This window comes from Vanessa atalanta, chromosome 7, assembly GCF_905147765.1.
Source record: "Vanessa atalanta chromosome 7, ilVanAtal1.2, whole genome shotgun sequence".
Lineage (NCBI taxonomy): Eukaryota > Metazoa > Arthropoda > Insecta > Lepidoptera > Nymphalidae > Vanessa > Vanessa atalanta.
In genome coordinates, this window is record NC_061877.1 from 1752404 (window position 1) to 1770773 (window position 18370).

Genomic DNA, 18370 nt, shown 5'->3' on the forward strand with positions numbered 1-18370 from the left:
TTAACAATCAAAATAATAAGATGTCTTCTTAGTTCTTTATTTTAGTAAAATTTATAGATTTTTGAAAATATAAATAATGTATTTATTTTTAATAACATACTGTGGTACACCGTATTCGTAATACACATAAAAGTGTAAACATAAATCGTTTCCAATGGAATAGAACCCTACGTCCAGTTCACCATGACCTGTGACATTAGACTTAACCGTATTACTTTCCTTATTGTAATGAACACGTGGTAGATAGGTTACGGCTCAAACCGAAATGGAGTTAGCAGCCGGCGCCAAGACTACGCCGCGTTCGCACTCAAAACTCATTCAAGTTCGCGTCGGAGTTGGACGTATCTAACGTCCTACATTTTGGCGGTAATATCATTTCAAATTTCGAACGCGTTCTAATCGAAAAAAAATTCTAATAATATGTGAATAAAAAAATAAGTATTAGCTGTTTTTGACAGATTATAAACTACACATTCGAAATTTTAAAATTAAAAATAGGCAGTTTAAAAATTAAAATGTTTATTTACTTTTTAATTTTATTTGCATCGTCGTCAGCGTATGTTTTAGAGGAAGAGTGCCTTAATTACACAGTGTATCCAGTGCAATATGAACTGACTCTAGTTCCTCATATATATAAAGATGGTAATTCTTATTACGATTGTGATATAGTGATTACAATTATAGCGAATGCCCCAAACGTAAATGTTATAGAATTAGACGCTAGAGATTTGGAAATAAAAGGTGATTCCATACAAGTTTTAGATAAAAATGTAAATTTAATAAACCAATACCGGCCTTACGAATTTGATAATAGAAGAGGCAAATTGTTTATATATTTAAGGGAACCACTTAAACAATATAGTTTGGCTCGGACTCAATATTTTGTGAAGATATCCTTTACCAAACAAGTGAGTTTCGATAACCAAGGAATTTTCCTAGTGGAATATGAAGAAGATGGGAAGTCAAAGTGAGTAAAATAATTAGCCATATAAAGTTTTGAAAGACATACCTAATATTAATAGAAATTGCGTTCAGAATCGTTATTGCTTTCATATCGAATTTCTGTGAAGAGAATTAAAAAAAATATATTACTGAGTTTTCGAATTCGACTTTTACCAAACCTTTTGCTTTTCGCTCAATATTGCTGTCTCGTTCTATTGTATGGGATAAAAAGCGATTAGGGAATTGGTTGTGTTATATGATTGAAATTTATAGTTCACTGGTTTCCACCATCGTCATCGCCTACTTCAGGTGTCAGGCTATTCCATCCATTCCATTCCATATGGAAAAAAATGAAAAATATTCAGTACGCGTACATTTTTTGTTACATAAATATAAGTGGTTTATTTTTTATTACCAAAATGTCGTAAGCATACATGGATAGCTTTGCTTCTCCTGCGTAAATGGTAATTAATGGCCACGAGTTATATATCTGGAAAAAATATATATTTTAAAGGTTCGTAAATTTAGATTTTTATTTATCTTTTATTTTTTTAAGTTAGTATATAACTTCTACTTTATTTTTTGTTAAATAGTATATGTCTAAAATTCCATATATTGTTTTTTTATTATTATTTATTAAACTAATATTAGGTTGTAAGATGTATTTAAGTTTAAACAAACAGTTTGAAGTTTTATCTAGAAAATAATAAATAATAAGCCGCTAAGTAACAAACTTAAATTCACAATAACAATATTAGTTAAAATTTAATCCTATGCCTGCTAAACTTTAATAATAATACTATTTTTTCTATACAACAGCAGTATTAGTTTATCATAAAGCACCCACTAAAAATATTGACGTCTTTTAATGGAAATTTGCGATTTTATTCATACGATATCTGTTCTAGGAATGGTTCCCACGCGGAAGACTTACCTTATACAATATAAATCAAGGTTTTGTTTGAATAAATTATAATTTACAGAAGGCTGCGTTTATATGTATTTAATTACTAGGTTAAACACCAAAATTTATAATATTATTTATGAACAGTTTTTTTTTTATTCAACTATTTTTTCTTACAACATAATGACATGAGTACTTAAAATCTTGCCCCCACGGAGCATATGTTTGATGAGTACTTAAAATCCTGCCCCTGCACACGTAGAAGAAACTGCGAGCGGAGACTAGTATGGAATAAATAAACACTGATTAGGTCATACATTAGCGATAGACGTGAAACAATCAATATACTTAATAGCATACATACATAGAGTATTATATACATTATATACAAATAAAAATATGTATAGTACAGTAGATAGAAATAAATATTCAGTCGATATGTTAAAATGATGTATAGGGTAAGTAGAAAAACTAGGACGTATTAATTTCATACTATATTCAAATAGAAGTCAAACCCACACATTTTTTTATACTAATTATGTTATTTTATGTCAAATTAGCATGGCGATAAAAACCAATATATATTTTTTTTAAATTAAAGTATCTGTACATATTAAGGATTTATCGCTTATTCAGTAACATAGTTTAAAACGGTACCGTTTTTTTAAACATCTAGTGGAACAGTTGAACAGTGTTAAGTAAGCTAAAAACTACATGTATTTGTTAATAAGTTTGAACTAAAGTGTTAGTATCCTAGATATTATAATTAAAAAAAAAAAGTTTTGACACTATTTTGAATAAGGAATAAGAAATAATACGGGACTGCCGTTTAGACTTTTCTATATATAAATATATTTTTTTTATGTAAAATCATAGACTAGTACACATAATAAACCTTAAGTAGTTATTTTAGTGGCTGGAAATCATAATTCACACACTAAATATTACCGACAGAATAACTGTTTATTCAATGGTACCAAAGTAATTACCATCCACTGAGTAAACGAACGCAAATCTGGGTTGATTTTTAATAGGCAATTTATTTTACTTTAACTAACCCGTAACCATAATAATGATTATTAAATACAAAAAGTCGTAAGTAAGTATTATCTGAATATAATATTCAATAAAATTACTAAAGATCTTTATGTAAGATTATTTCCAAGAGCGTGGGCAGTAATTAAGCTAAACGATGATGATGATGTCCCCCTGACCATTTTTGGATCTGACGGCAGTGCTTAAGGGAAATTAGCGAACTGTGCAGGACGTATTATAGAGTACAATCGTGAGCATAATTGTACTTAGGTACAGGTAAGTTATTTTCTTATTCCTTCCTTCTAATCCGATGAGACAGCAGGTTCGATACGAAGGGAAGCTCAGGATAACTTTAAATATTTTTTGTGCCACGGGACTGTAGATACATGTAAAGTGTACATGATTTCACCTGCCAGGCTCCGAGCTACTAATGAAATTTTTATATAGCTTTATATTTATGAGTTCCTGGGCTTGAACCTGAACATCTGTAGTCTTATAACTCGTTTTTTTTTTAACGAAATGAAAATATTCAGAAAGTTACCTAGCCTCAGGGGGAAATCGGGTTATGTGGGATTCTTACTCACTAAACCACTGCAATGGCGTTCCTCGACACGGATTGGAGAGGCTGCCGGATCGTATAAGCTAGCCACTCTACTAACGAGGCAGTTAAATACAAAGACTCATAGGTATTATCTAAATATGGTAAACAATAAAATTGCAAATGAAGTGTATGTTCCTAGAGCGTGGGTAGTAATTGGGCTAAATAACACTGTAGTAAATATACATGTGTTCCGTTTGTGTGTGTGTGTCGTTTATTTGGTACATTTAATCCAAATTATTGTCTTTTTCTCAACCTGATTTTCAATCTTTGAACAACTCTTGGACCGTTCTTGAATAAATCTTTATTTGTAAAGCTCAGTAATACACTGTGTAAAATTCTGACGCCTAAAATAGGAAAACTTGCATCAAAAGGGGCGGTAACTTCCAGATTATACCCTAAAAATGAGGAGATTCTAATTGTATAGTAATCCTTAAAAATAACCTTATTTTCATCTATTTTAGATACCTCTACACGACCCGTCTATCACCTAACAAAGCAAAATACTTCTTCCCATGTTTCGACAATCCACAATTCGAAGCAGTCTTCAAATTCAAAGTGTACGTCGCAACGCCACATCCAGGACTACAGCATTGTAACACTAGTTTGGTCATCGCCAAGGAGTTCAAGCAACATAAGTAAGTAAAAGAAAAACACAATTATAATAAGATTTATGGCACACTTTCCACCTATAAACAATAATTTAATTGATTACCTCTTATCTATTGTATTTTATATATAAAATGGATATTGCTATAATATTTGCTTGAACGTACGTTGTCATTACGGTAATTTTCTGGTAAGTCGCTGCATGCAGCACACCAACTTCTTTATCATTCCACCGATTACCATTAATTTTCTGTACTAATATTATGACGAGGTAAAATTTGTTTGTTTGTATGTAGGGGGCAATCTTCAGGACATCTATCTAATTGGTATTTATTATACAATTTTACTATATCAAATACACTATGGTATAACTTGCCGCTAGATGGCGTTGCAACACATCAGCTTCTATAGCGTCTTCGTCGTCTTTAACTGGTCGCTGTGCCCATTAATTTGTATTTAACAATATAATATATTTTAAAGCAATTATTTGCAATTAATGTTAGAGATCAAATAGTTATATTATATTTATTACAAGCCTTCCTATATATTTAGGTCAGCTGTTCAAATTGTACAATCATCAAAAATACTTTTCTATAGTGTAAATTCTCAATAGAATAAATGTTGTTTTCTTAAGGACGTAATCAGTTTTTCTATAGCCTCTATATTAAGCTCGGGAGCTGAGTATAGATCTGTGGGTCTATAACGAGTTGAAACCACAATGAGTGACACAGTTTCCACAATTGCGATCGTTTGCCCTATACGGCAAGAATTGAGGGCTCAACCCGTTCGACAGCGTTTATAAACCGACTTCAAAGAAGAAGGTTCTTAGTTAATGTACCATATATGTATGCATGTATGTTCGGGTATTAGTTTGATAAATAGATTTCGGTGATTGTTAGTTAGCTCCAGTGTGGTCGAATAAAAATATTATTACATTATTAGGTTTCATATGAAATGTGTATTTGGAAAAATTTTGGAGACTGTGTTTTTTTTGTATTTATAATATTAATAAATTTATTGTAATACATGCATATGATAAGTTAACTGCATATTATAATAAATTTTAAAAGGCACTTCGACTGTGTTACCGGTCGTTTGATTTAAGTCGTTTCTTTCGTTGATAATAAAAGCTTTTATTTAAAATTTGTGTAATATACAAATTTAAATAATCTGAATATATTCTGTACAGTTTCTATTGTAATTTCAGAAATATAAAAAAATATTGCTGCCTATATCTTACGTTTGGTTTATAAAAGGACATCAAGTTGAATTAGCATAGCTTAGAAACTTTGAAATGCAGACATTATATCAACTATCTCAACGTTATAATATTCGTTATTTAAATTAAACTTAATTAATAATATTTATGAAGACTCTCCCGATGAAATCGTAGACAAGTCAATTTTTATTCATATTGTATGAATGAATGCCATCGTTAAGGTTGATTATCGTCTAAATTATAGTGTATATATATATGTCTTATTTAACGTTATAAATTTATTGATTTTAATTTTATTGTTGAATCGAAATTAAATTAAAAAAAGGAAGGAACAGTTCTATCTATAATTCTTATTACCAAAGTCTAAGACTACAAGGTACCTTGATAGATGCTATGATTGAAGGGAGCATTGACAAATACTAACAAATTTATAACCTTAAATCAAACGATTGATTCATTTATTTCCTCTCGTCTTTTATTTAATAACTCTCTTGATTAATTTAAAGCCGCTAACACGTCGTCCATAACTGTTAATGTACAGAGTCAATTATATCAGAAAGCTGGCGATATTTTCTATTTCCAAGAGCCATTACCATTTTAGTATACGAAGAGAAATTTTATAGTACTATATTGCATTCAATTAAAATAACGTAAGCTAACGTCGGTATTTTTAATTCAATTAACCAATTAAAATATAAAAAGGTAAAACACGTGAATCTTAAGCGATGATTACGGGTTCAAATCCGGCGAAACATATTTTTGTTATGTAATAGGTAGTCGGACAGGCAAATAGGCTACCTTATGGTAAGTGGTGACCACCGTCTCTAGACTTGGCAGTGTAAGAAATATTAACCATTTCTTACATCACACCAATGTACATCAATCTTCGGAGATAAGATGTTACGTCTCTTGTGCCTGCAGTTACACTGGCTCACTCACCAAACCATAACAATATTAAGTATTGTAGTGTTCGGCAGGCAAGCACCTGTGAATTTTCATGTGCTTAATTTGTGTTTATAATTCATCTCGTGCTCGACGTTGAAGGAAAACATCGTGAGGAAACCTACATGTGTCTACTTTCAACGAAATTCTGCCACATGTGTATTCCACCAACCCGCATTGAAGCAGCGTGGTGGAATATGCTCCAAGCCTTCTCCTCAAAGAGAGAGGAGGCCTCATCCCAGCAGTGGAAAATTTACAGGCTGGTGTAATATATAAAGGTTAATGTAATGTTAATGTAATTTATGTTGGTGGGTGGTTTTTTTTTATAAATAAATTATTAGAACAAAATTGTTATATTTTAAGTACAATTTATTTGTAATGTTTAATAAAACAAATGTTATTATTTTTCAGTTCAAAAGACAGCTACTCAATCATTGAGTACATACCGTCGCCGCAAGCCGGCCTCCATCAAATAGGATTTCACCATTCAAACTTTGGTAGCCGAGAGATATCCGTCAAAAACGACACATTAGTTGTTTGGGCGCCAGTGTCTCATCTCAAGCACTATACATTTATATTGGATTTTGGAGAAACACTTATCAATTTGATTCATGAATATGCATTGATTGATCGGCCTCTTGTATACGGACCAATAAATATAGTTGCTGTTCCAACCATACTTAATGGATATGAAATCGCAAGCTGGAATCTACTTACCATTGGGTGAGTGCAACATCAAACAGCATTACTACATACTTTAGAAATTCATGTTCTGTCCTTTTTAAACTTACTGTGTAAGACAGAGGCAAATAGAGTGTATTGCGTCAATTTTTATGTTATCAATACTCAGTGTTAAATGTACCGAAGGATAGAATACTTGGATCTTATTGCGGTTTTAAGTTAGGGCAAAGCACCAATGAGGTTTTAATCATGTACTTAAATATTTATTATTATTTATTTTTATTTGGTAGGGTTTTGAATGTTGGTACCAACTATTCTCTCTATTAGTATGTTCCGGTTTAAAGGGTGAGTGACCAGTGTAACTACAGCCTAAAGAGATATAACATCTTAGTATATATGGTTGGTGGCGTATTGACTATGTAAAGGATGGTTAATTTATCACTATTCATATTCAATGTATGTAAATAATAAAATTGACAAAAAAGGACCCACTGAGTTTCTTTCGCCGGTTCTTCTCAGGTCAGGGTATTTTCTTTTCTGAACCGGTGGTAGTGTTTAATTTGACTATCAATAAGTAAGTGTAATGCTTCTATATTTAATAAAGAAATTCGAGTTTGAATAATTTTTATACTGATAATGTGTATGTAGTGGTGACTGCTTATCATAAAGTGGTCTGTTTGCCAGCGTGCTTACTAATATTAAATAATATAAAAAGTATTTCGTACTCGGCTGAAGAAAGATATTGTGAGGATGCTTTAAAATGCCTGTCCTGGAATAGATTATGATCTAGAACGATATATGAGAAGTGTTTTTTTCTGTCACGTCTAAGTGAATTACTTAAGCAATTTGCATAATAAATCTACTAGCAAAAAACAATGTGTGTTTAAAAAAAAAACAAATAAATTTATATTATTATTTTATAAGTAGCTCACTTCCCAATTTTATTCGTTTCAAATTAAGACGATTGTGAAAAAATCATGAATTTCATATTCTTGAAATCAAATCAGTTTCTACGAAAACGGATTGCATTCTAAAGCGCTTAAATATTCTTTCTTTAAACTCGTATATTTTTTAATACGCTGATTAATGAATATATACGAAGCTTTGTTGCCCATGAATTCGTTTACGAGTACGAAAAGTGTTTATTATTAAAAACTACAATGAAAAATGTATTCATATAAAACAGGTGCACAATGCTAGCATTACACATTGCGTATTAATACAAATATTTTTAGTAAGCTTTTTAAATCTTACACATTACTACCTACATGGTGGTAAGCCTTTGTGCAAGCTCGTCTGGGTAGGTACCACCCACTCATCAGATATTCTACCGCCAAACAGCAGTACTCAGTAATATTGTGTTCCGGTTTGAAGGGTGAGTGAGCCAGTGCAACACAGGGGACATAACATCTTAGTTCCCAAGGTTATTGGCGCATTGATGATGTAAGGAATGGTTAATATTTCTTACATCGCCAATGTCTATGGGTGGAGGTGGCCATTTGCCATCAGGTGGCCCATTTGCTCGTCCGCCTAATGATATCATAAAAAAATATTTTTGAACTACACTTCGTATGATATAAGTGAAGTCGGATTTAATTGATAAATCATAATCACTTTTATCATCGTCTTGTATGAATTCGTTCACGTCTGATCATCACGAAAAAGACTGTTGTTTTAACTAAACTTACCGTTGGAACGACATTCTAGACACATATTCAAATTTATCACAAAATTGTTATGAATCAAATCAAATCAATACTTAATATAGAAGTATTACACTTACTTATTTTTTTTTTTATAAATAAATATTGGACAACATCACATACATTACTCTGATCCCAATGTAAGTAGCTAAAGCACTTGTGTTATGGAAATCAGAAGTAACGACGGTACCACAAACACCCAGACCCAAGACAACGTAGAAAACTAATGAACTTTTTCTACATCGACTCGGCCGGGAATCGAACCCGGGACCTCGGAGTGGCGTACCCATGAAAACCGGTGTACACACTACTCGACCTCGGAGGTCGTCAAATTATTACTTATTGATTGTCAAATTAAACACTACCACCGATTCGGAAAAGAAAATACCCTCACTTCAGAACAACCGGCGAAAGAAACTCAGAGTATAATATATGATTTTAGTTTTAGAAAATAATTTATATCGAAATTTTTAAAATATCTCATATTCATTAAGTTCACAATTGCAGTGACAATAAATTGGCTAATATATACGAGTACACGAGTATAAAGCAAATAGAGCGTATGATGTTCGAGCTTGCTCAGCAACTGAGTCGGATTTGGCTCGGCAATCCCGGGGAATCGCAGCGCACTAGATGGAGAGAAGAATGGTTCAAAGAGGGCGTCGCAACTTATATGGCTCATTATTTATTGTCGCAGGTATTCAAATGATACGCTTGTTTGGTTTTAAGTAGGTCAAGGTACGAAATTATATCAGAGTCTATACGTCTGACTTATGTTTCCTTGTAAAATTTTATTATACACTAATCAATTCACATCTTTTGATTATTGTATAAATGGTGCATTCGAATTGTATGAAAAAAGAAACTTGATATTGAACTTAATACTGTCACCCAATTTGTGTGCTCAGCTTATTCGGCTGAGTGCAAATTCAGCCAGTTTAGAATTTCCAATGTTTCTATGAGATACTTAGAGAAATATGTACTAAGCAAAGTTATATGATTTATTTGTTTTAATCATTTTTTTAAAACTGCTAATGCGGCTGGGAATATTATTATAAAACTCGATTTCTTACATAATATAATAGGTAAACACACGATAGTTGTTTTTTTTTATTCTTTAAATTATTTAAGGGCTTTAATTTACAAACAATTTGCCAGTCTTATACTAATGAAAATGCCTATTTATCTTAAGTTGCTTGATACAAAGTTATAAGTAGTCTCTCCCGATGCAGAAAAGGATGTGTTGCTTTGAACCATATCCTTCATAATTTAATTTCAGTTTATTCATTAATGCCTTTTTATTTTGTTCACTCTGGGCACACTCCATTAATAAATGTTGAACATCTTCTAAAATCCCAAATTTGTACAAATTTGCACGATGGTTGTTGAAATCAGTTTTATCTATATAACAGTACAACCACGGCGATATGTCAATAGGACGAAGACGAACAATTGAAAATTATGGCTTGCAAATGAAACACAAAGCAATGGCAGTCGATTGGCATCATACAACGCCAGCTTTAGCAACTTTCAATCGGACAATGGCAATAGAAATACCATCGAGGTACAAAGAGCTAGTGACTATGAAAACGGCTTCGTTACTTTGGATGGTTGAAAATTGGTTGGGTTCAGAAAAATATCACCAGGCTTTAGTTAAATACATAAATAGCAGGTAAGAGATATAAAAATAACCAGTTAGTTTTAAGTAAATCTTCATTTACTGACGGTAGATAAATATTTTTATTTTCATTTTTTTTAATTGCAAGCTAAATTGTCAAACGAATTGTTTGGAAAACCATGTTAAGAACGATTTCTTACAATTTTTCCTTATCAATTGTTGCTGATAATTGTCAATATTTCAGGAGAGGACAGTACATATCTCTAGCTGATTTCATGATAAATCTCGACCGTAACACTGTAGAATGTCTGCATCAGTTCTTTAACGGGTCTACAGCTTCAAGAGTCCTCAATTCCTGGTTCCATCAGGCTGGATATCCTGTTATAAATGTACAAGTATTGAGAGATCGAACACCAAATGCTATACAGCTGAAGCAGGTAATCTGAATGCTACATCCATTTTAGGTGTAAGAATAAGTTATATGTCTTATAATGGACTGAATTCTAGCATAGCTTACAGGCAGCCATCATATTAAATTAAATTATAAATATTCATTACTATAAAAACAATAAAATTGAATGTTATTTCACTTTTAAGTTAACAAGGGCAACAGTTTCAAACCAAATGCTATTTAATATAAAATATTTATATATAAAAATATTGGGATTTTAGTACGGAATAATATTAAAGCATATCACTTTTTTAATAGCTATTAAGAATTCTTATCTGTTTTTATAAGATTTAATGGTCGAAAATGCACTTAATAACAAAATTGTTCAAATCGATAATAGTATCGAACGCAACAACCGTTAAACCGATTTTGATATTTTTTTCTAGAGAAAATTCAGCTTCACCGAAGAATACAGATTCGACTCAAACTATCTGATCCCTATCTCATACATCGTTCAGAACAATCAGAACTGTTACAACTGCTTCCAACCGAGGTTCACCATCGGTATGCAGACTTACACGTTTGGAGAAAATCTCAATGGTGGTTGGATCATTCTGAATAGAAACGCTTCAGGTTTGCTATTTTCAATTTATATCATTTACAAATTAAGGTCTTTGCCACGTCAACAGACCACATTTGAAGAATACCTAAAATTAGGTCACACGACTGACTGAATTCGTTACAGCAATCCCGTTGAGTCATACTTCCATTATGCATCTAACGAATGGCTTCTATTTCTAGAACATATTTATTTTTATCCCGTATTCAAGTAATAACAACGTAAATAATAATTTTTGAAGACTATGCATTTTTTTTTAAGAAATCATTATTATGCACACAAATATCAATACAAAAATCATACAAACATCAACTGACCCATTTTAAATTTTAAATTTAATCTATATCTTGCTTTGTTGATTTTCGAATATCGAAGTGAAAAATATATTCGAAACACAAATATAGATATCATCTTCATCTGCTTGTCGTCATAGCCTGACTTCAGCTTAAGGCTGTGCGACACCGCGTGTGTGACCTTGAGAGCCGGCGGCGCGCGCGCCCTTGCCCGCGGCCGCGCGCGCCGCAATAAGCGGGCTATTTTAGTCGCGCCCACGCCGAGCCGCTCACGACTTCCCACTAGTGTTGCTTAACGATAGTTCACTGTCGATAGACAATCGATAGTCTATCGACAGTTAAGGTGTTAGTGATAGTATCGATAGTATTGTCACGTGTATGTATGTATATACTATCGATAGCTCCCCATGACCGATACTATTGACGCTATCGATAGTATTGATAGTTTTGTATTATCGATAGCCATTTATTTATCGATAGTATTACTTTCTCAAGATAAATTATTTAGTAAGCCAGGTAACGACAATATAAAAGTGTAAAATTTACATAATTACATACGACAAATTTACATAATAACATGGATTATCGAAAACTTTTACTTCGTCATTATCCTTTTCTCAAAATTCATTCACTAACTATCGATAGTCCAAAACTATCGATACTATCGATAGTATCAGAAGTATCGCTGGTACTTCAATAGTATTGCTCACGGAGACCTATCGATACTATCGATAGTATCGATAGTATTGGTCAAAACAATACTATCAATAGTACTATCCATGTCCTAAATAGTTTTCGAGGCCAACTATCGATAGTCAAAATATCGATAGATCTGCAACACATCTTTCCACACCTCGACTGTTTTGTAAACACTGCCTTATGGTTTATATTGTTCTAATTAATTTAAGTTGTATGGAAAGACCGAATACAATTTCATTGCCTATATTTTGAATATTGAATTAAAAGTTAAAAAAAAGCACGTCATTGATGATCACGATTTTTATTTTTATTCCAATAATATATTAGTTAACTAATAGAATTAAGTATATAATAATAAAATAAATCTGAGTGTCATGCTGCAGTATAACGATTTAAATATTTTAAAGGATATTATCGAGTAAATTACGACGATGAAACGTGGAGACTGATTGCGAAAACTCTGAAAGAAAATCACGCAGCTATCGATGAATTAAATAGAGCACAGGTACGTTGAGATGTTACTTAATAAGTAGGTTTTTATTTAATATAAATCATTTCCTAGTATCCCTATATTATTTAACATTTTACGTTTGACAAAATAACATATTATATCCCAGGAGTGTGTTTTAACCTTAACCGCTTTTATTCGACTAATATAATTTCATTTTTTAAATTAAATTAGTAGGGAATACTATTTTGACGAGGAACTATGTATTTTCAAAGGCTCAGGATCGAATCTTTCATTCGAAATATTTAAATTTAAACATATATGTAGTAAATAACTAAAATATTGTTTAAGTTTTTTTTCTTTTAATACTCCGTTATTTAACTGCCCAAAATTTTAATTAAATTTTCTTTTAATTGCCGTTAAATACTTTCTGTGTACTTTTTCTTATCTCATCTTATTCTTGTTAGCTTAGAACAAAACTAAGTGATCCTTTTAAGAATTTACCTATTTATAATTTTACTTACTTTTAATTGGTTAACGTATACATTTTATTTAGTTAAAGTATTCAACATAATGATTAGCATTAGCAGCCTGTAAATTTTTCCACTGCTGGGCTAAAGGCCTCCTCTCCCTATGAGGAGAAGGTTTGGAGCATCCACCACGCTGCTCCAATGCCGGTTGCAGGAATAGAGATGTGGCAGAATTTCGTTGCAATTAGATACATGCAGATTTCCTCACGATGTTTTCCTTCACCACCGAGCACGAGATGAGTTATAAACACAAATTAAGCACATGAAAATTCAGTGGTGCCTGCCTGTGTTTGAACCCGCAATTATCGGTTAAGATGCACGCGTCCTAACCACTGGGCCATCTCGGCTCTATTCAACATAAGTTATATGAAAATTATTATTAACATTTATAATTTATTATACAGATTGTCAATGATATTTTTGCACTCTACGCCGCTGGAGACGTACGTGAAGATATCGCTATAGAAGTTTTAGATTACCTTAATAAAGAACTAAGTCTAGCAGTCTGGGAATCTGCTATATCCGGTTTCGAATTATTCAAGATAGAGGGCGTTAAGATGACTAAGATGACCTATGAAGAATGGCAGGTATAAAACTTAATCTTTTACATACAACACGAACAATTTAGTGCTTATGACAAAAATGAAAAGAAATTTATGTTAATTTGTGATAAAAGAGGTTCATTACGAGACTAACAGTTTTTATGTGAATTCAATACTTTAAATTCTTAAAACTTTTCACAGAAAGAGTTGTTAACTAAAATATCTAGCAATTCGTAAATCATTACTTGGGTTTAATGCTTGCAGAAATTTATGCAAAAGAAAGTATCCTTGATATACAGAAGATTGATGGCAAACATCGAACAACGTCCAAACACGAGATTGTTTAGAAGCAGTATCGTTGAATTTGCTTGCGAAATTAAACATAGACCTTGCCTTAACGAAATGAGAAGATATTATGCAGATCATATAGACGCTAAGATGAGGTAAATATACAGGACTATATATATATATATAATTTTTAATATTTCGTTAGGTTAATATAGTATTACTTTAAATATTTTGTACTTTATGTATAGTGTCAATAGCGCAATGATTTAAGGCCGAATCTAGCGATGTAAAAAGTCAAAGGCACAAGCTTTATACTTTTGATTATTTTTAGTTGGAGTTGTAAATAGGAAAATTAGTAGATCTCTTAAAAGCAGCACTGCTACTATACTTAAAAAAGAAAAGAAAGATCAGGAGTCATTTTTATAACTATAAACACATACATTTTAGATAATGTTTTAGTGTATATAACAGTAGAAGCGCTTTGCTATTTATGCGTTTTAAATTAAGATTATTGACATGCGATAATTTTATGTTCTGTATAAATTCTAATAATTGTATAAATTCCAAAATATTCCTTCGTTTAGTTATTATTGAGAATTGTTTGGATTCCATTCACGTTACTACTCGAGGAATGTTCGAAATGTTTGGGAAGTCTACGCTTTAAGCGACGCGTGAAATCACGTCTCGGTCCGACAAGTTTCATTGCATTTACAAACCCAATACCCATAATCTCCCCAAAACGTATTGAGCATTCCTTGATTTATAATATAACTAACTAAAGAATTTAATAATACTTAGCATTACGAACTCTCAGGTCTCATGAAGTGAGAAATTAAATACCTCTGTATTAAGAAACTCCTGAATCTTATATAAAATTTCTTGTTTATTCTTAAACATATCACAAAAGATTGCACAGACATCATAAAGGATTACTAGTTAAGATTTTTTAAGTAATCTTATATTAGGATCGTTATGAATTCTTCAAATAGTAATATAATTTTTGTATTAATTTCAGATTCAATCCAGATTTTCGTGAAGCCTGTTATTACACAGTCGTCCAAGACGGTAGAGATAATATAGGAACTAAATTAAATAGATTTGAAATAGAAGACAAAATAATCGCAGAACACAAAGTGTAAGATGCATTAATTTTTTTTGAATTATTCATATCCATATTACGTTTCACTTATAAAGGTATATTGATGTCCTGCTGCTGATCAAATGTGTCCCATTTTCTTAGGAAAATTTTGGAATTCATTCCATACACTGCTTTACAATAAATAAATGGAAGTAACGCGTGTAAGAATATCTTGCATATATCTATGTCGACACCACACACAATTGTGTGTGGTGCTTCAGGTAAGATGTCTAGGACATCTAGACTTGACGACCTCCGTGGTCGAGTAGTGTGTACATCGGTTTTTATGGGTACCCCACTTCGTGGTCCCGGGTTCGATTCCCGGCCGAGTCGATGTAGAAAAAGTTCAGTTAGTTTCTTGTTGTCTTGGGTCTGGGTGTTTGTGGTACCGTCGTTACTTCTGATTTTCCATAACACAAGTGCTTTAGCTACTTACATTGAGATCAGAGTAATGTATGTGATGTTGTCCAATATTTATTATTTATTTATTTATCTAGGTTTTCTAACGATGTTTATCCCACCGCTGATTAGTGGTGCATCTCAACAAATAAAGCACATTAAAATTTATCACCCTGATTTCAACTTTGGATCACTTTGCCTTCACGGCTCTGATCGTGCTGTGTATATTTTAATTTTTAATTTTAATAAATAAACGCAGCACGATCATTGTATTAATAATTGTCACGAATTATAAAATATAAAACCTCCAACCTCATTACTCGGCCATGCCAATACTTCAAATCTCTTCTCATCTCTCTAAATGAATGAAGTCTGTGATCGACAACTCCTTCGGATATTCTGCATCCTACGTGTTGTTGACAAATTAATATTGCCTGAGTCAATCGGCACAGTTATACGGCATATAATGTTAAAAAATATTAATTAAACCCATAATTTAATATTCATTTTATTGAAGTCGCTCACACGAATTAAAATTTTAGACTGCAAACTGAATCGACTGAGATCAGAACATTCTCAGTACAAGATTACTGTCTTTCTATTTGTGTTTAGTTTAAATTTTTTATCACCCTTTATTAATTAAGTCACCCATCACCCAAAATTGAACTGTGTGAACCCGCTCGCAATCTGAAGAATATTTTTTTAAAAATACTAACGTTTTGTTTCTTACTTTTAAGGCGTGAAGAAAATAGATTTCTCTACAGAATCCCAATAGGTAGCCCAAGACCTCTCCCGATCATGATGTCGACAACGACCGTGAGACCCACCGAGGTGAGAAATTCTCAGAATTGTATCTTGTATCATTCTTTTTCTTTTCATTTAAACTAAAAAAAAACATTTACAATTTTTTATTTGTGATCCTCGATTGAGACGAATATTTTAACTTGGCATATTGACAGTGTTGAATGGCGTATTTAAAAATGATCGATATGATGGTAAGGGTTCACCACCACCCGTAGACATTTTTGGGGACAGGATTCGACGTAGTAGCAGGGGTTTAGAAGTATGTAAATTTAAATTGGTTTATGTGCTGATAAAAAGTATCAAATTTAGCATAATTAATGTTTATTTATTATTTTACAGATACCATTAACTTCAACACCAGAATCAACTAATGAAGGAACTGTTTCGCTTAAAACCTCCTTGGTATTAGTTACAGGAATACTTATAACTTTTACATTTAGATAAAAAGTATCCTTATTTTAGTGTAAATCTTTTTTGGGAGGTTCATACAGCATTTAACCTTATTTATTTATTTAGTGATTGTTTGATTTCGACTATTTTGGCTGCTGGATTTATGAATCATACCAATTTTGTTTGATTTGCTACCCAACCCAGCTTCAAACAGGTACAATAAGGGTTTATATACAATGTTTAGATTGAACACCAAACATAAAAAGAAAAAAAATATGTCTTTTGTTTCCTTTTTTATCGATGAAAACCGCATTCAAATTCGTTGCGTAGCATAAAAGATCCAAATGTACAAAGTTTGTTTTATTCTGTGTAGAGATTATTGGGTATTTCATATAGAGGATGGCAGTGAGATGTGTTAATCCGGTGTCTGGTTTAGTCGAGAATATATATGATTATTTAATTAAATGTAGTCTACATAAATTGTACGGAATATTTGTTTTCGTATTATTATCTATCAATTTTTTCTTTTAAGTGTTGATATCACTGCCCTCTTTATGGGAGAGGTCCCGATTCGATTAATTCATGATATATCGAGTTAAATAATGGTTTTTCATGAACTTTATAACATTCCTATTACAAAAATTTTAAAGTACTTGAATATGTTTGATAAAAATAGTTACATTAAATGAAGTATGTAATTATATAATAAATTTTATAATGAAATATTACCTATACATATGATAATATCGTGATGATTTCGGTCAATTCCAAGGGAGGACAGGCCAACTACGCAGGACAAATATTAGTGCACAAATGTGTGTGCAACCACAGGTGCACTCTCATTATCCGATGGGACGGCAAATCTAACGCGACCGGAAAGGTTTGAGGCACCGCGCCAACGGCTTTGCATGCTTTTACATATACAAAGTGGCGCCGACGTCATCAAATTCAATGAAACGACGATCAAAACTCATCAATTTAAGGCTAATTAAATTATCTACAAAACAAATAGAATTTAAAATTATTCAAATTGTTAATTTAGAATGATTGATTTTTTTTTTTAATTCATTGATCTTTGTCATAACATTATTTGTAAATAATATATTAATTGTATTTTCTAGTCAAATTGTAATGATTTGTATTGATTTTTATTATTAAAATAAAACAATTATTCTTATTACTATGTTTATAATAATTTATTGTCTTATAATATACACATTACATTTTAATTAATCTTATCTAAGACCTAATATTTTATATGAAAAATAAATTTGTTTACGTTTAAAATGTTTTTATTTTATTATTCCAAATCAAAAGCAAGAGGACGCGATTGCTAAAGATTTGGAAATAATTACTTATTTATCTACTTATTAAGCCATTAAATATGTTTTCTATATAAACTATTCCTTGTATTATACACTTATGAGTGAAAATGCAATAAAAATATTAATACTATAAACACTAAAAATAAAAATAAATTTATAATTATTTACTTAAAATTCACTTTGTGCAATAATGACGAGTTCCATTAAATAAGGTTATGTATGCGATTATAAACCTTACGACCTAGGTAATAAA

General features: G+C 31.6%; 1 protein-coding gene across 1 annotated transcript; it reads left to right on the forward strand.

Moving 5' to 3' along the window:
- Nucleotides 1–304: 304 nt before the first annotated feature.
- Nucleotides 305–17459, forward strand: LOC125065186 (aminopeptidase N-like). The gene is made up of 13 exons (XM_047672678.1): nt 305–967; nt 3944–4117; nt 6661–6972; nt 9141–9330; nt 10046–10305; nt 10496–10688; nt 11089–11275; nt 12661–12758; nt 13636–13818; nt 14038–14216; nt 15077–15196; nt 16336–16429; nt 16742–17459. Exons 1-13 carry the CDS (start codon nt 516–518, stop codon nt 16844–16846), a joined length of 2547 nt encoding a protein of 848 aa, XP_047528634.1. The 5' UTR covers nt 305–515; the 3' UTR covers nt 16847–17459.
- The last annotated feature ends 911 nt before the right edge of the window (nt 17460–18370 follow it).

Bases quoted from the DNA above. Each gene is read 5' to 3' on its own strand.
- LOC125065186 (XM_047672678.1), top strand. From the start codon at position 516: ATGTTTATTTACTTTTTAATTTTATTTGCATCGTCGTCAGCGTATGTT. The intron at 13,819-14,037 runs GTATAAAACTTA...TAATGCTTGCAG, and splicing joins TGACCTATGAAGAATGGCAG to AAATTTATGCAAAAGAAAGT. The intron at 14,217-15,076 runs GTAAATATACAG...TATTAATTTCAG, and splicing joins CATATAGACGCTAAGATGAG to ATTCAATCCAGATTTTCGTG.